We start from the raw sequence: 22,255 nt of genomic DNA, 5'->3' as shown, positions 1-22,255 counted from the left end.
GAGCTTGGAGGGCTGCCCTGGGCTGGCGCGGCGGTGCTGGCCTCGCGGGATGTGCAGCGTGCCCACAGTGCCAGCTTCCCTGTAAGGGCAGCGGCCACCGTTCTCCTGGCGTTAGCTAGCTTGTGGGTTCATGAAGCGCCTTTCCGCGAACTGCCGGTCTGTGGACTGCCTGCACGGCCCAGCCCGTGGGGCACAGGAAGCGAATTATTCATAGGGTAGTTCGTCCTTGGCACTCGGTGAAATTACTCACTCTGGGTATAATTAAGTCACAGACGCACTGGCCTACGCGTGCATAACGGCGGGGGGGAAACAGTTCCTGCTCCAACACAGGTGCTTCGACAAGCATCTCGTATGTTAATCCACGAACTCAGGAGGACTTAGAGTCCCTGTGAAGGACTGAGATTTGTTTTTCGGGAGAATCGGAGAATGACTGGGGAGGGAAGGAGGGGGCAGCACGGAAAAGGTTTACTGCGGTAAGCAGAGCAGCAGCAGAAAAGCAGAACAGGCAGGGGCTGAGGAGCCGCACTGAAGCCCGGGACGGGCGAAAGCGGCAGGGAAGAGGCGCCTGGCCGAGCGGCTCTTGCCCGAGGGGCCCCGGGTGCGCCTGGGTCTGCACCGGCCGCCCCCGCTGTCCCCTGGAGGCCGGGTGTGGACGTGTCCGGGGAGTGCGCGTCCACGCTAACAGAATGCAAACACTCGGATGTTGCAGACAAATTAAAATTTATTGAGACAGACAGAGATGCACCTACTCAGGACTACAGTTACGCAGTTACTATTAACCAAAGAGTCGTGTTCACATTCCAGGTAAGTCTATGTGGAAAAGCATTCAGAATTTACTAAGTTTTTCTACATCACTATTTCATCTACAATAGGGACAACAAACTGACAATCAGGGTTTGGTGGCTCTTGTTACAATGCTACACATTGAACAGGGACAAACATCAGTGACTTTGAGAAAAAGGTAGAAAAAGACCAAAACCACCCACTGTAGAAAGGGCTCTTGGATGTTACTGCTCTGTGTTGTCAAGGTGAAAAACAAAATGAATGGCATCCTGGGAAAAGCAGAGGGGCAGACCTGGACAGACATGCCGTCATTCATTGCTGGGCCTGGGGAAACTGACACAAAACCTCAAATTTCGTAGTAAGGTATTTGCATGCCTAGGATATTTATGGAAACCAAAGACATCAATATGGCGGACAGCTAACCACGGTGTGGGGGGAATTCTGGAGTTTAAGTTGGAAGTTAATGAAATGGTATTAAGAGAAGCATTTATGGAATAAGAATGAAACTACTCACTAAGTAGTCTCCAAAAATGAGTTTATTAGTAAGGACTCAACACCTGTCTCAAACAAGGGATTAGATTGTCACAGGAGTATTGGTTAATAACGATTTTTATGTATACCGTGTCACTAGCTAAAAGATTTCTGCCAAAAGAAAGAAAAAAAAAATTCTACTTCTAAGCGTAGTGTAACTAAAAAAAAAAGAAAAAAAATCTGATCTTTAGTACTTTTCACTTATGAAAAGCATTAAAGACCTTTAAAAAAAAAATCTAATGCTGTTGTGCCCAAGTGAGGCGTGAGAAGTGGCGTTAACGTGGCTCCGCTGGTGTGGGGTTCTGCGGGGAGGAGGGCTTTTTATTTAATAGTTTAATGAATCAAAATATCTTCTTGGAATATCTCTGAAAATGAACATCTCATTACCTTCCTGAGAATTGACTACTGAGCACTCTTCTCCATCATTAAGTTAATGCTAAGGATCTTTAAGTGTCATCTTAATTTGACACTTGTCATAAGATAATTAGTTTCTCTAAGTGAAATCAATTTGTCGATTTTAATTTGTTCTCCTTTGCATTTTTCCAGGCTCGGAGGAGACAGTAACAATGGCTTTCTTTGAGGATCTAAACTGAGATTTTTTTTAATGTCTTGATTCTTGTTATATACTCTATTGTAATTTAGCTGTAATTAAGCACCTGTTTTCTAAATTATGATCTCAAAGTTTTGTGCAAGTTAGGAAAAAAAATTACAACAGAGGTGACAGAGTTGCGATGCAGCAGAGCCGCCTCGGCCTCCCTGCGTCGAGGCCCCAGGGGTGCTGGTGCCTCGCGGAGCCCGAGGAGTTCGCGCCTTCAGCATGTCCGTGTCCGTCTGAGACTGACCTCAGGAATAATGCCACTCTGTCCGCCAGAGCAAGGGTTGGGAACGGTAGTTTGTGGTGGGTGGGAAAAGTACAAGGAAATGGCCGTTTTGGGGTGGTGGGTTGCTTAGCTGCCACTGCGATCACAGGCCGGCTGAGGGCACTTTCTGCCTGAGCTGCCGTGGTCCGTGGCCTGGCTGGAGCCCTTGGGGAAGGGCAGGGGAACAAACGTGGCCCAAGGGCGCACCCGGCTGGGCGGCTGGGCGGGCATCGGGCCGGGGGAAGCCAGGAGGGCAGGAGCTGCGGGGCCGGCACTGGGCTAAACAGGGCCGCTCGGAAAGCTGCTCTTTGGTACTTGTCCTCGAATCTGGGCCAGCCCAATAGGGACAGAAATCCTGACGACTATGACGGAGATGAGGGCCCTACCAATTTGGAGATGGCCTCTAACAGCGATTTCACTGAGGGGACCGAAAGGCAAGCGCGGAGGGGCCGCCTTCGTTGGTGCGGTGACGCGCGTGCAGCCGGCACGGGACGGGACTAGCTCTAACAGCCAGCCTGGCGTCTTCCCTGTGAAGCCCTTCCCGGGCCTCCGCCGGTCCGTCCTGCCCTGCTCCCTCACGCCCCCGGTGGTGGAAAGGGGCCCAAGCAACACCCTGCTGGAGGAAACCTGAACCTCCTCCTGGGGAATGGGTGGTGCTGTCTCCTCAGCCAGCGGGTGTGCGTACCTTAGGAAAAGCCCTTGAGTAGGTGGGGAGGGAGGAGCCCGAGGTGGACAGGCCCTGCAGCCGGCGGGGGGCTTTGCACTGCAATGAAAGGGGCGGCTTGTGAAGCTCCCCCCACCGCCCCCCGCCAACCGGGCTTCGCACGGCTGGTGCAGGGGGAGCGTCGCGGGCAGGCAGAGGCTCCTCCGGTCAGAGGGGTCCCAGTGAGAAGGAACCTCCCCGCCTGCAGCCTGTAAGTGCCAACTGTTAGTGCAAGAAAGGACTTTAACACACACTTTTATTCCAGAAATTGTGATCCAGGTCTGGACAAGCTCACATGTTTATAATTGTTTTCCATATGAGTTTTTAATAGGTAGCCAAACAGTTTTTCTGAGCAGAGGGTGCACCTCACATCCCCACACAGTCTCTTCTGTACGTACCTACCTATCATGCAGGTACGGAGAGAAGCATCCCGACACCATTTTTTAAATAAAGAGAATCAGTTCCCCAAAGGACTCTTGACTGAATTAAGGCTGCTGTTTGTAGGAAGCCAGATATGGGGATGTGAATAACTAATTTTCATAATAAACACCAGGGGTGGCAGGGAGCAGGGGGAATAAAGTACAGTGTGGTGTGTTTTCCACGACATCTACGAGACACAAGAAAAGCACTTAGACACCGTCAGGCCGGGAACCATGCTGCAGTAACCACCGGTGCGGGGGCTCGGAGGGGGGCTTTGACGTTAGAGGGCGGGGCTCCCTGCACTGCCAGAATCCCACACAAGTCACATGCTCCTTGCAAAAGTCTCAGGGGCAGGAAGGGGGCTCTGACTCAGCCAGCCATTCCCCGGTCTAAAGACAAAGCACAGCCCCTCTTCCCACAGACCGTGTGCAAAACCAGGAGTCTCTGGGAGCGAGGAGTCGCCCTCCAGGCCTCTGTCGGGTGGGAGAGCAACAGTGGCGCCGTGGAGTCTTGGATACAAATGCAGGGACAGGAAGTGACTTGCAATTTTGTACCAACCTTGTGTCCTCCTCCCGCGGGGACTACCATATGTAGCCGACCTCGTCCTCCTTGTCGTCGTCCTCGTCCTCGTCGTCCTCCGTCAGGGCCCGGGCACGCACCCGCAGCTTCCCCAGCCTGTCCCCGGGCCCCAGCTCCCGCTCGTCCTCCAGGTCGTCCAGCAGGACCACGGAGCCGCCGCTGCCGAAGTCTCCCGAGGTTTCCTGCTCCTCTTCTGAAACGTGGAGAAGGTAGAAAAGGTTGGAGGTTAGTGTCTCTTCCATGCATGACCTTGCATGTGACTTAACTGCAGGGCAAAGCCACGCGTGTCCCTGTCCTGGCGGGGTTAATCCTCTGGCAGAGGCCCCAGCTGTGTTCTGATGGGAGCCCCGGAACTCCCGGGGCGCCCCTGCCCTCGCGGCGGGGTTTGCAGCCCTCACTGGAAAGTGAGGCGGCCTCGGCCGCCCTTGCCTGGCCTGCGAAGGTCTCATGCAAGAACTGGCTCTGCAGGATCTCCTGCAATTTCAGGTCACTGACCCCACTGCACGCTCACTCCCTGTGGACCACAGCCACCTCCTGAAATTCTCCTACTCAGATCCCAGCACGGCCAGGACCTGCAGGTCCCCGGGCGCGGACGCAGAAGGCCTCACTCACCGCAGCTCACGGCGCCCTGCTTCCTGGAGCCCGCCAGCTCGTTCCCGTACTTATCCACGCACCAGCACTGGCCCGTGCCGCCGTGGCACTGCGTGGCTTTGTAGTAGCCCTCCTCGTTGCACCGAGGCACGAACGCTCCTGGGGGGCCAGAGAAGGGAGAGAGCTCAGGCTCGCTCCTGCCGAGACACAGGAGAAGGGCCCGCAGGGCAGCGCGGTCTCTGCCGCAGGGCCGGCGGGCGGGCCCGGGCGATGGGCTGCCGCTCAGGCCAGGCTGCAGGGCCCGGGGCTCCCTCGGGCCCACAGGGTTCCCTGCAGTCTTTCTTCGATGAGTTCCTATGTTCCCCTTTACATCACAAATACATACCACTCTTCTTAATAACTTATTTTTTACGGTTTTCCTGTTTTATTGAGGTATAATATAGCACTGCATCAGATTTAAGATGCATAGCACAATGTGTGGATTACTTATATTGTGAAGTGATTACTACGATAGGTTTAGTTAATATCCATCATCTCATATACATACCAAAAAAAAAAAAACCAAAACCCAGGAAAAAAGTTTCCTTCATGATGAGAACTCTTGGAATTGACTTTCCTAACAACTTAGATACACACCTACGAGCGGTGGTACCTACAGTTGTCATGTTGTGCTGTGTCCCTAACGCTAACCTCCAAACTGGACATGTGTGCTTTTTGAACTCCCTCGCCTGTCTGCCTATGGTTACCATAAATCTGCTCTCTTTTTCTATGAACTTAGGTTGTTTTTTTAGATTCCACATACAGGCAAGATCATACAGGGATTTGTCTTTCTCTGACTTATTTCATGTGGCACAGTGTCCTCAGGGTCCATTCATGTTGTCACAAATGGCAGGACTTTCTTTGCGTTTATGGCTGAATAATATTCCATGGGATGGATGGGGGGAGAGAGAGAGAGAGAGACACACACACACACACACACTCTCTCTCTCTCTCTCCCCCCCACATTCATCCATCAGTGGACACTCGGGCTGCTTCCACATCTTGGCGATTGTAAATGATGCTGCAATGAACACAGGGGACTTATGTTCTTTTGAGTTGGTGTTTTCGTTTTCTTCAGATAACCCCCAAAAGTGGGACTGCTGGATCGTATAGTAGATCTGTTTTTAACTTTTTGAGGTGCCACCATACTGTTCCCACAGTGGCCGCGCCAATTTACGGCCCCGCCAGCGTGTGCAGGGGTCCCTTTTGTGTGTGCCCCTCCGCCAGCATGTTACCTTTTTAGTGACAGCTGTTCTAACAGGCGTGAGGCGATCTCTGTGTGGTTTTGATTTGCATCTCCCTAATGATTAGTGACGTTGAACACATTTTCATGTACCTATTGGCCATTTGTATATTTTCTGTGCAAATGCCTCGATTCCAGCACTTTGCCCATTTTTAATTGGATGATGATGATTTTTTGCTATTGAGTTGTATGAGTTCCTTATATATTTTGGGTATTAACCCCTTACCAGATGCATGGCTTGCAGATGTGTTCCGATTCCACAGGCTCTTTTCACTTTGTCGATGGCTTGATGGCTGTAATGGCTTGATGGCTGTGCAGAGCTTTCGGTCCGGCTCAGCCCCATGCGTTTGCTTTATATTTTGTTGCTTGTGCTTTAGGTGTCAGATCCCAACAGTCATTGCTAAGAACCATGTCAAGGAGCCTTTTTTTCTGGGGGGGTCTTTTTTTAGGAGTCTCCTGGTTTCAGGTTTTACAATTAGGTCGTTACTCCATTCTGAGTTAATTTTGTGGGTGGTATAATACAGAATTCTAGCGTTATTCTTTTACATATAAATATCTATTTCTTCCAGCACCCTTTTTTGGACAGACTCTTTTCTCCTTGGAGTTTTCTTGGGTCCCTTATCAAGCATTAATTGACTGTATATGCAAGAGTTTATTTTTGGGCTCTTGATTCTCTTCTGTTGGTCTGCGTGTCTGATTTTTATGCCATGTGGTTTTAATTACTAAAGCTTTATAATATAGCTTGAAATCAGAAGTGTGATGCTCACTGCTTTGTCCTCCTTTCTAAGGACTGTTTTGGCTGTTTGGGGTCTTTTGTTGTTCCATACGAATTTTAGGATTTTTTTTTCCTACTGTAAATAAATGCCATTGAAATTTTGTTAGAGATCTATAGATAGATGGCTTCAGGTAGCATTAATTCTTATAATCAATGGACACAAGATTTATTTTTGAGTTATTCGCGTCTGATTTCTTTCATTCATGTCTCATGGTTTTCAATGCAGAGCTCTTTGGCCTTCAATAAACTGTAAATTTATTCTTAAGTATTTTATTTTTGATGCTACTGTAAACGGAGTCATTTTATTTCTTTTTCAGATAATTTGTTATTAAGGTATAGAAATGCTACTGATTTTTGCATGTTGATTTTGTACACTAAATATTTACTGAATTAGTTGATTAGATCTAATAGGCTTTTGGTGGAGTATTTAGGGTTTTTTAAAAACAGAAAATCATGTCATCTGCAATATAAACAATTTTACTTCTTTCCAATTCTGATCTATTTCATTTACTTAAACACTTCTTTACGGAGCCTGACTGTGCTGGCTGGGATTCCAGCACCAGGTCAGACAGGAGCGGTGAGAGCTGGCTGAGCAATGCTACCTGCGGTCGTGCCGTATGTGGCTTTTATCATGTTGTGGTATGTTCCTTCTATAACTAATTTGCTCTGAGTTTTTATCATGGACAATTACTGAATTTTGTCACCCAGTTTTTCTGTATCTATTGAGATGATCACATGATTTTACCCTTTTTTAATGCGATGTATCGCTTCGGGTGGTTTGCATACATTGAACCATCCTATGTCACAGAGATAAATCCCACTTGATCGCGGCAAATTAGCCTTCTAGATGCTGCTGACTTTGGTTTGCTCATACTGCTTTGGAAATTCTGCATCTGCATTCATCAAGAACATTGGCCTGTGCTTTCCTCATAGTGTCTTCTCTGGCTTTGCTAGCAGGGTAATGCTCGAATTGGAGAGTGTTCCCTCCTCTTTCATTTTTTGAAAGGCTTTGAGAAGGACTGGTATTAATTCTTCTTTAAATGTTTGGTAAAATTCATCAGTGAAGCCATCTGCTATCTGGTCCTGGGCTTTTCTTCTTTGGGAGAATTTTGATTACTGATTCATATTACGAAATGATTTGGGTATTTTTCTCTTTGAGAACACTCTCTTTCATCAAGTATTCATTCATAAAAATATTTTGGGCCTGGTGCATATTTGGGGGAATGAAAGTAGCATCTTGATTTAAATTAATTTCATATTTTTTAATCTAGTTGGGCCTTCTGGTTCTTTGCAGCTTAAATGTGGTTATTCATAGTGTCCATTTCAACTAGTTTTTCTTAATTGTGATAAATTGGTTTATATCAGTGGCTCTCAAAGTGTTCACACAGGACTAGCAGCTGGAACATCTTAGAAAAGCAAATTCTTGGATCTGACCCCAGATCTACTGAATCAGGGACTTTGAGAGTAAGGCTCACGAAATTGCGCTTTAACAAACCCCCCAAGTGACTGCGGTGCCTACTGAGGGCGGAGCCGCAAGTCTGCAGCGCCCTCCTGTACCTGGGGTTACAGCCCATGTTTAAGGTCATGACAGCACTGGACTCTTCGATGTTGGCACAGGATGGCCAATTTCATTGTTTTCTGCTTTAGTCTTAATCATTCCTGTTTACTGTGGTGCTGGTATAGCTTCCTGATTTGAAACCTGTTCGTTTTTTGTTTTCACGAATTCATTTGAAACTATGAATGTTCCTCTTGGGTTTCCCTTTAGTTACTTTCCTTCAATTCCGGGACATGGTGCTTTCCTTTTCTGTCAGTTCTAAGTGTTTGTGGATTATACTGACTGCATTTCATCTTTGAGTAATTATAAAAAACCCCAGACGTTTGGGGTTTCGCAATCTCATTTTTTACTTCTACTTTTATAATGTGAATTTGATCTGTGATTTTGTTTTTTTTGAGATTTGTTCTCTTTTTGGCAAAATCCATGGCAAATATTTGATATGTGTTTGAAAAGACTGTATATATTCGTGTAGTCTATGCTGATGTACAGGAATACATATGTATGAGTGCTAACTAATCATGCCAGTCAATTCTTCTTTCTCTATATAGTTTTGCCTACTTGAACTATAAGCTTCAAGGAGAGATGTATATTTAAGTCCCTGACTGTGATTATGAAATATGACAGTTTGTTTTAAAGTTACGAATATACCAATTGATGGCATCATGTGGTAAAAGGGACATTTCAGCAAGACGATATTGTCTTTATGTTTAGAATTCAAAACAAAGTATTTGCTTCTGTCAGATTTTAATGTTGTTGTAAAAATGAGTTCTTAGTATCTTTTAAGTTTCTGTGTTTTATATGTAACTTTTTAAAAATACTAAGTGATAATCTCTGAATGAGTCAGACCCATTCATCTTTACAGTGATTACAGATAGGCTTGCTCTTATTTCTGCCACCCTATTTTGTGATTTCTGTTTATTTTCCCCTTTTGTTGATATAAGTGTATCTTCCATATTTTTCTTCTATAGGTTTAAAAAACGATAAAGTCTAGTTCTTATATCCTTGTTACCCTTAAATTTTCCACAGAGAATATTTTTACTTATAAGATCTAAAATCCATCTCTGTTTTCTTCCTGCATAAATCAGAAATTTAACACATTTTTACCACATTTTCTCACTGCCACCACGCCTGAAACTGGTAGTGCAGCTGGCTCTCGGAACATTTTTATAGAGCGTCCCTCCAGCTTTAACTCCCTGTCTTTTTCACAGCTCACCCCTCCAGGGGCCGTTCAGCCCCTGAAGGGCGAACCGTCTGAGTGAGACTGCAGCGGCCCGGGGCCGCGCCGGGGACCCCAGTCACCCACGTGCACGTGCTCGCTGGGACACGCTTCCTCCAGGTCAAAGGGCTTCCTCTCAGCACAGCGAGGACACTGTTTCCTTAAGCCAGCGTCGTGGGTCCGACTGGCACCTCACCGCGGGTGAGCCTTATTTCCGCTGCTGCTTAGCTTTCGGTAGGGACTGCCTCCTGGCTGTGCGCACGTCCTGCGGGGGCGGCCGCCCGCGTAGGTGACACCGTCTGCAGCAAACGTGTGCAGGCAGGTTTCTGCCGCGGTTTCCTACTCCCTGATTTTCTGGGTTTTTTCTTTTTTTTTGTTTGTTTTTTTTTTTAGAATAAGTATCTTTTTAAATTTACTTCTTTCTTTATGGTACAGACCCCAGAAAGAAAGGTGGCTTAGGAGGGAGATTTCTATTATTTGAGCCTGGATCTGACCCCAGATTCCAGCTGATTGTAGGAATGACTCCAAACACCCAGCCCACTGGCTATTCAAGGTGACCAGGTTATTAGACGTCATGGAAGGGAAAGTGTCCCCAGAAAGCCATTCCTAAGGGATAGGCAAGGCTGCTGATGCCACACCTACACACTTAGGGGCTCAGCGCCCCAAGTCTTCAGGGAGTAGGAGGAAGAAAAGTGGATGCTTTTTCCAAACCAAAGCGCAGAGCGACCTGTGACTAGGAGAGAGCCGGAGGACGTGCTGCTCCTCCGTGAGCTGCAGTCGGGGACGGACAGACCTAGCGGGCCGAGCCCTGGCTGGGAAGCGGCAGGCGCTGCTCTAAATGTACACTGTAATAGGGTTCCCACTCTTCTGAGTAGGCACTAATTATACTTAAGTGTAATTTGTTGTTGCTTGTTTTTTCTATTAATTTTTTAAATCGAAATGACCTTGAATACAATATTATATTAAAAGGTTTCATGTGAAAAATAATTTGTAACCAGGTCAGTGGTATTTTCATGAGCCAGCCCGAGTAATCTCCGTATGTGGGGAGACGTGATGTAAAGCAAGCGTCAGGCCTGGCTGGTGTGGCTCAACCAGTGGGTGGCCGGCCAGGTCCCCAGCAGGGGGCGCAGAAGAGGCAACCACACATTGATGTTTCATGCCCTCTCTCTCAAAATAAATTTAAAAAATATTTTAAAAATTAAAAGAAAATAAAGCAAGCTTTATTATGAGCTGTGCTGCATGGTCACTAGGAAAGTGGAGGATGAAACATCTTATGTCTCATCCATTAGGAATTAATGAATCAGCCAGAAACTATCTATAGCCAAAGGAAACAAATGTTTAAACACAGCATTGTACTAGTTCCATGACTACCCGTGGGCCTTAGACACAGCACTCAAAGCCTCCCAAACAGTAAGTACAAACCCTGCAAAAAGACCCACAGGAGAGGGTCTATACTGGAGAGGGTCTAGCCTCTTCGCTGGCAGATCAGAAGGGTGCCTTTATATGGTTTCTCATGGGAGAAGGATCGAGGCCCAAACAGGCCACATTCACAACTCTGGAGTCCCGAGGTGAACAGCGTTCTCAGATGAGCAGAGTCCGAGGCAAGCAAGCCAGTGAAATAAGTACACTTCAAAAGCAGGAGGAAGCAGGAGCATGTGCTTTGAGGTATTAGAAGAGGAGAAATCGCCAGAGTTCACAGACAGCCTATATCTGACAATCTGTTAAAAAAAACCTTGCCCCTTTCCATCACGTAAATAAATTTCCGAAATGGCAAGCTGCTTAGGGAATGCCCTGTTCCTGAATGTTTAGTAAGAACAATTCTGAATTATTGTACAGAAGCAATGCAGACTCCTTCCCGCCTCCCCCCCCCCAAATACTGGTGTTTGCTCCACGCCGTCCCTGAGAGGTTGGCTAAGGGGGAACGGGTGTTTTGTCACGCCTGGCTGGCGCACATACCCGCGCCCCTGCCTCTCCCTGACCACTGTGAGCGTGCAGGGTCCCAATAGCCTTCCGCCTGCCTCTGGGGGTCGCGCGTGGGAAACCATCTGTGTGAGTGCACTCATGTCCTTGAGGCCTGACAGCCTTCGCCAGGAGTGTGGCTCATCTTCCTCCTTGAGTGGGCACCTTGGTCTGGGGGATAGAGGCAATTCTGTGATTTTCAGACCTTATAATGTTAGAGTTGGAAGGACCACCTTGAGCACTCCATTCAATGCTTTTTCTGCTTTCAAGTATAACCAAAGATCCCCTGCAGCCCAAGGTCAGGGAGGAAGATTCTGGCCCTGGCTGCCCACGAGCCCTGGGCCACCTCTCTTGCTAGCTCTCCACCCACCGGCCAGTCCTCGCATGGCGCCCAGCTGCCTGGGTCACAGCGCCTGCTGCCCAGAGACCTGCCTGCGTGGGTGCAGTGAGGCACTGCCTTCCTGAAGCCCAGGTCCCCAGCTGAACCACCGTTGCTGTGCGCAGCATTACAAGAGACACGATGGTTTAATTAGTTGTTTAAACAAGTGGCAAGAAACTGTACTTACCCAATAGGCTCTTTCCCTTGCTCAGCTTCTGAATCCTGTTCATCTCATTCTGGCATGGGAGACCTGAAAAATAATTTATGAAAGTCACTTTCCAGATGGTGCAGGATATACTCTCTAATGATTGGCTTGAAATAGAGACAACGACACACCTGGGAGTGGAATTACTCCATATGCTGTTACTAATAAAAAAAAAAAAAACTTAAACCACGAGGTACGTAAAATACTGTTGGGGCTACTTGAACTGTACAGGAATTTTTCTTTCCACCACCAACTCTGGTAAATACGAGTTGCCTGACAGGTGATTTGCTGACAGACTTTACATAAATAAATACTCAGCTAAGATTTCTGTGAGCTGAGCGCCGAAGCTGACTAGTGGGCATGCGTTCTGGGCCCACCGACCAGCAGACCAGAGGGAAGGCGACAGATGCTTCATCAACACCGGGTCCTGCTGGGGGTGAGGAAGAGGAGTAGAGTGGACCTCATGGCTTACCACCCAGGGAAGTAAAACACAGGCCTCAAAGGACAGCTGTGAAGATACACAAGCCGTCCAGAGAGATGGCGTGTCACTGTGCGCTCTGGCCCGCCTCCGAGCCCCCCCCGCCCCCCGCCCGTTACAAAACACGTGCTGCTGTGAAGCACGGTACCAGCGAGGCACGTGGCTGGCGTGTCAGCTCTTCCACCTTCCAAGGGAACATCCATTCCGCGCAGAAAGAAGGGTGACCTCATTAGTTTCTGAGACTTCCCCTGACTCGCCCCTGCAGCTCTGGGAGCTTGGCTCCCAGGGTCCTCCGGGCAGGGCGCAGGTGTGGTGAGGCTCCGGCACTCACGCCACCTCTGCACCTGCAAGCGCAGGGCCTGGAGAACGTGCCTGAGCCCCCCCGTTCCTTCCCATCGATAGTGCCTGTGGGTCTCGCAGTGCCATCTGGTCTTACTGCTCGTGCCTTGAAGGAAACTGGTTGTGAAACATGTTTACTGCTGGGTTTACGATACCAATTGAAAACAAACAAATGGGAAAACAAATTCCGCCTGCAGAGCTCTCATGTGAAAAGGATGGGCGGATACAGTGCTTCCGAGACAAGGTAAAGCTAAAGGAAATTAGATGAGAAAAAGAAGTACAAAACGAACGTTAAAAAGGCAGTAACTTCACAACTAGCAATAACTGAATCTAAATAACTAAGCAAGCAGAACAGAAACAATCATAGATATGGAGATCATTTGGGGGGGTTAGCAACTGGGCGGGGAAGGTGCAGAGATTAAGCAGCATAATTGGTAGGTACAAAATAGGCAGGGGGAGGTTAAGAACAGTATAGGAAATGGAGACGCCAAAGAACTTACATGTATGACCATGGACATGAACTAAGGGGGGGAACTGTAATAGCATAATCAATAAATTTTTTTAAACTAAAAAATTTAAAACATTCCACCTGTGATGATTCAAATTAGTATTTATTATGATAATGAAGTTACTAATTCTTAGAATGTACCAGACAATGTTCTAGAACTTACACCTTCATTAGTTTAAGCTTTACAATAACCATCCAAGGTGGATACCAGTAGTGTTCCTGTTGTGCAAACGGACATGCTCACATTTGCCACTCGGCAGGCACACAGAGCGGCAGCTGCAGGCATTCAGCAGGCTGGGCCCGAGGGGCAGGAAGCTCGCAGTCGTTCATGCACACACGGTCTTGGAGAGTTTTCCATGAGAGAGTTTCTCATGGTAAGGGTTTCCCTCCAATTGTCCTACAGTAATTTTTAAATCCCTACTTATTGAAAGATAAACACATCAGTCTGAGACCTGCTAACAACCACTGCTGCAAGAAATGCAGAGGACAGAACAAAACTCCAGGTGGAGAATTCGTAACAGAACAGGTTTGCTGCTGAGCAGGTGAAAATAATTACTGAAGATTTCCCTGAGGAGTCAAGAATTCTAGCGAGGAAGGGACTGTAAGACTAGTGTTTTATGAATAGATACAAAGGGTGAAAATGTCATAGAAACGAGGGCTCTGTCAGAAGCTACAAAACTGAGGTGAAGCTCTTGAGAAGAGATTGATCAAATGGAACAAACAAGTTTTAATTCCAGAGCTCAAAAGAGCCTAACCTCTCTCAGGAAAGAGTGATGCAGGCTGAGAAAAACTAAGGCCTGTCCAAGGAAATCCGTGCCTGAACAAGTAAAGAGTCCTTCTGGCTTCCAGGCAAAATGGTTCTATCACCAATAGGAAGGAAAGCAATTAGTGTGGGTTCATATTATTCGGTAGCTACATCCAGTGCTAGGAGAATAGTGTTTTAAAAAGTTACCAAGAAAAGAAACTAACTCCAGGAAGTTTATATAAAAACAAAGATACTAAGTATAAAGAAAATAGAAATAGTTTCACATATTCAAGGACTAATTCAAAAAATAGATTCCCCATGAGAATTTGTGGGGGTAAAAAGTCTAAAACTCAAATTAAGTGATAAAACTAAAGAGAAAAAAATAACAGCAAAACCAGTCACCAAATAATCAATCCCACCACATGAAAAGTGCTAACAATTGTCTTGGGCCAAACAGGCACTCAGAGCCTTAATTGTAGAATTATCTACAAATTAGCTATAATAAAAATACCAGCTATCAATATCTATGGTCTACAGCTAAGGAAATACTCTGGAAAAAAATTTAGTCTCAAGTACATGCCTTAATGAACAGGAAATAATAACATGTGGAAGACAAGTGAAAATCCCAGAACTGGTTCTGGGTTGGGGGGCAGAGGCCGTGGGAACCTAACGAAAAATAAAAAGAAAAGGGGAGAATGACCACAGATCACCGCGCTCCTGGAGGCTACATCCTGCGGGGGCAGCTCCCAGCAAGGGAGCCCCGCCCCGCGGCTGGCACTCAGGCCAGGCGAGACCCCTGGCTAAAGTCACGTGGTTACGCTTCCTGCTGAGCCACTGCAAGCACATCTACTGAAGTAAAAACCATAGCTGTTATTTAACATCGATTTGACGGCACTCGCAGATGTGATTAGAAAAGAGAAAGAAATGAGGTATAAAAATTGAAAAGGAAGACAGAAGATCACTATTTTCAGGTGGTGTGCTTGCACACCTGAAAAATCCAAGGAGACCAACCAGAATAACTACTTACACAAAATGAGAATTTAGTGAGGTGGCTGAGAACAAAATTAATATAGAAACAACCACCAGTGAGCAAAGATAATGGAAAATAATTGATTTCATTTATAACAGCAGCAACAGTAAACACAAGGGGAAGTATAATGTTGTGAGAACAAAACTTGTAATTCCACTGATTAATAGACAGATCCTGTTCTTGAATAAAATGATTCAATATTTTACAGCTATCAATTCTCTCTAGATTAATATGTTTGCCTGATTCTAAAAAAGAAACCAGTAAGAATTTTTTCAATTGAATAAGCTGATTCTGAAGCTCAAAAAGTTAAAATATATAAGAACATCCAGGAAAAGACTGAAAAAATATTAACGGCCGGGGAGGTTGGCCCCACTAGAGATTAAAACGTTGTAAAGCAACTAATTTAAATACTTTAGAACTGATTTATGAGTAGTTCAATACCAGGACAGAATACCCAGGAGCAGACAGACGCACACACAGGAGTTTCCTCTGCAACAGAGGCAGCGTTTCAGACGCGAGGCAGAAAGACGGGCTGGTCAGTAACTGTCAGAGAGCAACTGGCCAGCCATCCCGGGGGCGGGACTGTGGCTGCGGCCCCACCAGACTGCACCAGAGAAATCTAAAGCGATGCAAGGTTTCAGTAAACGCACACAAAAGGAATCCCAACGGTAGTGACGAAAACACATGAGAACTTCTTTACCAGCTTAAAGTGGGAAGTACATTTCTAAGCTTAATAATGTAAGCTTTATGGATTCTAAGAGGCCATAAATTAAAAGATGGAGAAATCTATCTTAAAATTTTTCCCTACCAAAAATACAGTCAAAGCTGAGGGAAAATTTGCAATCCGTATGACTGGAACACTCCTAATATCCTTACAGAAAATTCCCATTAAAAAAAAAAAAAAAACCCATGAGAACCCAACAGGAAAAAAACACACACACACATTTCAAGAAAAAGGAAACTTAAGTGTGTCTCAAACAAACATAAAGATGTTCAACCCAAGCCGTAACAAGAGAACTGAAACCTAGAAGGAAATACGATTTCTTGTCCCTCAATTTGAAAATGATCACAGAAGACCATGGAAAAATAGGTACTGTTGCTTAGTTTTCATGAGAGTAAAAATTGTTATAATTCTTCGGAGGGCAAATCGGAAACATAAAAATGCGCATGCCTTTGGCTAGTAATTCTGCTTTTAGGAAGGTAGCTCCCAACCCCACAATGCACACAGGCACGACCCCCGCGCGCCCTTCCGCAATGCCCGCCGCGCTCCCTGCCAGCCGGGCACCGCCGGTGCGCGCACACCCATGGGGGCCGCTCTGGTGCTGGCACCCAGCTTCCTTTCCGGGGCGGAGGAAGGGGGGGGCTCGGACAGCCATGCTGACCTGACCTAGGCTGTGCCAGGTTTCCCTGGGGCTGGGGTTGGAAGCCGGTCTCTGCTGGTGCTGTGAGCTGTGGACCACTGCACGTGGGCACAGCCCCCAGGAAGCGGAGACAGAGGAATAAAGCCGGGCCGGAGAGCCCTCAGGGAGCCTCGGAGCCCCCGCAGGATGCCCGGGGTCTGTGCAAGGGCAGGTTCCTTCTCCAGACCCTGTGTCCAGTGGCTCCCTCAGGTCTCACCGCCCTTCTGTCTTCAGTTTATTTATAACCAAAATACCCTTGTCTAAGACACTGGGTACGACTCCTCCCGTCCTAGGGCTGACAGGTGTCTCTCTAAGGGGAGCATGGAGAAACCATGCAACAGTGGGAATTATGTAGTGAACGTTTCTATACCCATTTTACAGATGAAAATGCTGAGGCGCAATGTACTTACGAAACTTTCCCAAGAGGAAGACTAAAATAACACTCTAACAAACACGTGTGTATTCTAATAAACCGTGTTAAGAACAGGAAGAACATAAGAGAAAAGAGCCTTGGGCTTGCCAGCACAGGGGACGAACGCGTTGCTCCCTAGTTGCGCCCGTCTGCCTGCCAGCCTCTGTCTGCCTCCCCTGGGAGGTGCCCTGCCCCGCAGGGCTGCCTGGGCTTGGCCCCCCCCCCCCGCCCCTGCCCACCCCCCCCCCCCCCCCCCCACCTCACCTCCAGGCTTCTGGAAGCAGTAGCACCACTCGTTGTTGGAGAGCTTGCCGTCCTTGAAGGAGTCACAAGAGTTGAAGAGAGGCTTGATGCAGGGCTCATACTTATCCAGGTAGATGGCATTGATCTCTGAGTGGTCCAGCAGGAGGTCATAGTTCATGTCCAGCTTGTTGAACATCCAGCCCAGGGAGTCCTTGCAGATGGGCAGGATGCTGGTGTCAAACCCTGTGGAGGGAAAGGCACGTGTCCGCTGCCACCACGCCGGCCGCCCCGCACCCCCTCCTTCCCGAGCCTCTCCCCTGCAAGTGTTCGCCCTCGGGGGCCCCGCACTGCAGTGGGGTGGGGTGGGGGGAGGTTAAATGACACAATATAAAATGCACAAAAGCAGAAGTCAGCATTTAAAGAAAATATGTTTGGCAGGAACAAATCCTCAATGCTGATTTATCTGTGATGTGCTGTATTTTGTCATGTATAATGCACACTTTTTTGCTCAAATATTTGAGGAAAAAAATAAGGATGTGTATTATACATGGGTAATACTAACTACACACCTATATAAATGTTTTTAATTTTATTTATGCTTATGTGTGAAATATGTAACTCTAGAAAGCAATCACAATATCTGTATGCAAAATACTACTCTGGAATAGGATAACCGGTTTTGTTTCTAAATATAAATAAATACATAGTTGAAAATATAAAACAAAAGATTTTTTTCCTAAAGTTTGGGCCAAGAGCATGGGTGCACACTATATGCAGGAGCACATTATACCCAGCAAAACATGTAAACGTGGGTTTTCTTTTACTAGACTTGCTTATAACAGGGTAAGCCTAAAAGGAAGAGTACAAAACGTAAGCAGAACAATGGACAATACTGCAAACTATGATATTTATGAAAGAAATATTATTTGAAAAACTAAAACAAAGCACCTATTGTAAAAGGACGGCAGTAGAGTGCAGCTGGGGGGCCGCGCCCAGAGGCGCGGCTCGGGGCAGCCGGCGCCGCGGTGGGGACGCCCCTGGCTCCCACCTGCTTCCCGGCTGCTCTCCTGCCGCCCCCTGCAGAGGCACAGGATACGGAATCCAAATGGACTCACACTGTTCTTTCCTTACTTCCTGGGAGGGGGAGGGGTTAGTTTCCTTAAAGAATCCCTTGCTGCCACAGCGGAGACTGTGGGCACGCGAAGAATGATGCTTGGAACCCTGTGTCCCCCGAAGCCAGGCCCCTAAGGAGGCCCCGGCCAAACCAGAGCTCGGTGCAGGAACGGGAGGAACTTTCTGTTCACGGCCGGTTCCTCCACAAGCCAGATCTCTGGGACTGGTTTTCTTTCCCCAGAAAAGTGAGGACAGAGGGTCACTTTGGCCTTACTTAAGACACTCCTCTCCGCACCCTGACCTACCTCACGGAATCCTTGGACCAGTCCTCTGCAACGGTGCTGCGCCCCCCTGCCCCCCAGGAAAGGGCCCAAGGCTTAAGCTACTTGCTCCAGGTCACACCATTGTGGAGCTGGGATTCAAAACCCGGGTGGGCGGCTCACCTCCGTCTGCAGCCTCAACCCCACCCTCCCAGGGCTGCCCCGGCCTCGCACGCAGGACCTGTGACCCTCCTGTCCCGAGGACGCCTGGTTGGCTAGGGTGCCATGTTTGGGGACAGGTGGCCATGCAGGGTCCTGATGGGGTCGATAGCCCTACCCACATCCCCAGGGACCCCTGCTCAGTGGGTAGGAAATAAGACAGAGCAAAGTAGGCCTCCCTTTTCAAAGCACCGTTTTTACCAAAGAGTCTTCGCCCTTCAATACAGGTAAGTGCAGTATCCCCCACCCCCCCGTGCCCGAGCTCTGGGAGAAGAACCTGCGCCCCTCCACTCAGAGGCTCCTCGGGGCCCCGGGGCGGGCACGTGGTCAGGGCTCCTCCGTAAACTGTTCGTTGAGAGACGTTTTCTAGATACTGCAAAGTGGACCCCTTAAAACACAAAGATCTTTCCATTTTTAAATTTTTCCTTTCAGTATCTCAGAACACACCTTAGGACACCCCCTTTTCAAGAAGGGAGACCCCGTGCAGGGCCGAGGCCGCGACCGATTCCCTGGAGGACGACGGCGTCGCCTCAGAGAGGGCAGAGTGAAGGAGGCGGTTCACACACAAAGCGGCTCCACACTTGCGCACGGAGTGTTTTGCACATCGGCTTCATAGGATGGTACCGCTTCCATCCACGGGAAAGAGGGGCTCATGCAGGCTGACCACCAAGAAGAAGTGCCAAGCTTGCTGGGTAGCTGTCTAAAGGTCAAGCCCACTCCCTATCTACTTGGAAGATTCTAGAAAAGACTCTCCAGCCTCTCATACGGGGACGGGGGACAGAGCAGCCCTTCTAATTGGCATGTGGACATCTCGGGTCCCACGGAGCCCCCTTCAGGACTGACTGACAATAGCCTGTCTGCTGCCTTGGACCCGGCCTCGTTCCTGTGTTCCCTTCACGCCAGTGGCTTCAGGACATCAAACCTACAAGCCTTGCCGGGACTCAGCTTGTGTCTCGCCAAGGGCAGGTCACTCCCCAGCTCCCCCGTCTGCACATGGAGCCCTGGGGACTGGGGGTGAAAAGGTGGTTCTGGGAGCCCAGGGCCCAGCTCCCCTAGACCTTGAACTAACAGTCCCCCAGCTCCCCAGGGAGGCCCAACAGGGACGGGAATAAGGCATCTCCCGTCCCCACAGACACACTGCCCTTCAGACACCTGGGTTCTGGGAAGCACCTCTTATCTTTCCCTTAAGGTAGAAGATCCAAGCTAGTGAGAGAGTTGTCCCCTGTATTCCCTACTAGCATCTGTGGCTCCAAGCACAGAGTGGCCAACAATCAAGGAGTTCATTCTTATTTTGGCTGAAGACCTGATGCTGGTTAAGCTCGGAATCCCAGCAGTCAGAGCTCCGTGACCTTCAGTAACTGTGCGGTTGGCTCCCCCGCTCCGGGCTGACTGGCCTCAGTGCGGAGAAGCCCACCCCCAACCACCTGTCGACGCGCAAGTATGAGGACCCCTTCTGCGCCTTCTCTTCAGTTTATGAAGAGGCTTTGTGCGTCGCTCTGCCAATCAGGTGATGGGTGAGGGGCACCTGTCTAGGGGTTTCTGTGGAAAATGAAATGCAGTCTGACAAATGTTCACAAAGACCGATTATCAAAGATGTCTGCTACGATGTTTAAAATAGCTGAACATATGGAACCACTTCAGGTCTCTAAAAATAAAGGTCTACTTACATCAGTTATGTTATATCCATAAACTGGGATACCGTGTAGCTGTTACAAAGCAAACTACTACTCAGTGGCATAGAAAGATGGCAGCAGGGAACGGCTGCGTGACCGACAGGAGGCCATGAAACAGTCCGCAAAGGGTGATACACCGTGTACGTTTTCCCCTGTATGATGAGGAAAAAAGTATATACCGCGACGTGCGTGACAGCTGTTCGAATGATGGGCAGCAGCCCTGGCTGGGCCGCCCGGGCGGTCACAGCACCGTCCTGATCCGCCGGGAGTGCGGTTCAGTCCCCGCCGGGGCACAGACAGAACCAACCACGGAGTGTATAACCAAGTGCAACAACAGACTGACATCTCTGTCTTTGTCTCTCCTTCCCTCTCTCTAAAATCAATAAAGAAAAAAAGATTTAATGGTGGCCTTACAGATTTTTAACATATTTTTTGTATTTTTACATATATTTAATATATTTCCCAAAATGCCTATACTAAACATACAATAAACTTATAAAACCTACAGTTGACCCTTGAACACTCAAAGGGCAGGCACGCAGGCCACCGCACAGCTGAAAAGCTGCAGGGAACGTAAGCTGTCCCTCTGCACACGTGGACTCCAACCGCAGATCCCCAATGCATGTAAGTTAGTTGTGTTGTCTTGATTCAAAGTCATGTTCCCCTCTTGTATATTTTAGTATTTCTGAAACTGGGACTTTTTTAAAAAAAGATTTTATGTACTTATTTTTAGAGGGAAAGGGAGGGAGAAAGGGAGAGAAACATCAATGTGTGGTTGCCTCTCATGCGCCCCCTATTGGGGACCTGGCCTGCAACCCAGGCGTGTGCCCTGATTGGGAATCAACCAATGACCCTTTGGTTCGCCGGCCAGCACTCAATCCACTGAGCCACACCAGCTAAAACTGGGACATTTGAAGTCAGTGTGTGTATTTAATGTAGTGTCTCCTTGTTCACTGCAAAATGCTATCGCTAATTCAACAATGTCTGATAACCGAGGAAATATGGTATTAAAAATGAAATACATTAGCAAGAATGCAATGGTCTTACTGCCTTGGGCTGTGTCGGGGCTGGTGGGCTTGATGACCCTGTTGGCATCCTCATGGAGGGCTCCGAACCAGTCTTTCAGCCGAGAAGCCAGGTTCCTCAGCTCCTTGTCCGTGCAGGCTGCAGAAAAGCGGAGGGAAGCAGCGGTGAGCCGTGGGCTTTCTCCTCGTGTCAGCTCTGTGCCCTCACCGCGGGGCGCCGGCCGCAGAGCCTCGCCCCCGCACACCCCCCTCTCCAGCCGCAGTCCAGCGCCTTCCCCCGCTGTGACACCCGCCCCAAAGGCGTGCGGCCAAGAGCCTGGATTCCCAGGGCAGCCGCGCTGTTCCCAACGCAGCCTGGGCCACCTCCAGGCTGGCGGGGCAGGCCATCGTGGGCTCGCCCTCACGACCCGGCCTCCCAGGCCCCTCTGAGGCCTCCTGCTCACCCGACAGAACTGCGCTTGCAGTTTGTCAGAGAAGGTGACACTGTCCACTGACCTCACACCAAGACATTACCACTCAGGAACGGCAAATGCTCTTAGGGAGAGTCTGCCCGGGACGCGGGAAGGCGCCAGGAATGGCAGGCTCTCAGCTTTGCCTTAGCCCAAGGTTTGGGTTTGTGGATGTGGGTCATTCTGTGAGCCTTTCACAGGCCGACATCACACCCCTACAGACACACGGGAGCCCTCCCCACGGAAGGGGCCTTCCCGTTCGCAGCCCGTCTGAGACCATGCAGCGCGTGTTTCAGGGAGGGCGGAGGAACGGGGGCCAAGGAACACTCCTGAGAACAAGAGGGAAACTGGGACGGAGGGCTGGGCAGGAGGGTCCAGGCTCCCTGAGGCCTCGTGGAGCAGCGAGGCACAGCTTGCGGGGAGAAACTCCGAAGGCGTGACCACGGTGCAGGGAAGGGGCTGACGTTCCCTAGCTCCCTGATTTTACCCTAATTCTGACAGAGGGTCCAGGCAGTGAGCTGCT

General features: G+C 48.6%; 1 protein-coding gene across 2 annotated transcripts in view; it reads right to left on the bottom strand.

Moving 5' to 3' along the window:
• Positions 1–714: 714 nt before the first annotated feature.
• The window catches only part of SPOCK1 (SPARC (osteonectin), cwcv and kazal like domains proteoglycan 1), a 440,100-nt gene continuing 418,559 nt past the window's right edge, over positions 715–22,255 (bottom strand). The window contains exons 7-12 of one of the 2 annotated variants that reach the window (XM_054568416.1): positions 21,306–21,422; positions 17,015–17,236; positions 11,821–11,883; positions 4,489–4,626; positions 3,856–4,069; positions 715–3,484 (exon numbers count right to left, since the gene is read on the bottom strand). In XM_054568416.1, the coding sequence (XP_054424391.1) occupies positions 3,879–4,069; positions 4,489–4,626; positions 11,821–11,883; positions 17,015–17,236; positions 21,306–21,422 (731 nt within the window). In that variant the 3' untranslated portion in view covers positions 715–3,484; positions 3,856–3,878. Of the gene's footprint in view, positions 4,070–4,488; positions 4,627–11,820; positions 11,884–17,014; positions 17,237–21,305; positions 21,423–22,255 lie in introns of both variants that reach the window. The other variant, XM_054568415.1, reaches the window with a different exon arrangement.

Source organism: Pteronotus mesoamericanus, unplaced genomic scaffold, assembly GCF_021234165.1.
Source record: "Pteronotus mesoamericanus isolate MK-2021 breed Mesoamerican mustached bat unplaced genomic scaffold, CSHL_Meso_final contig_2, whole genome shotgun sequence".
Classification (NCBI taxonomy): Eukaryota; Metazoa; Chordata; class Mammalia; order Chiroptera; family Mormoopidae; genus Pteronotus; species Pteronotus mesoamericanus.
Note: the sequence above shows the minus strand (reverse complement) of the source record. Positions and strands in the feature narration are given on the sequence as shown.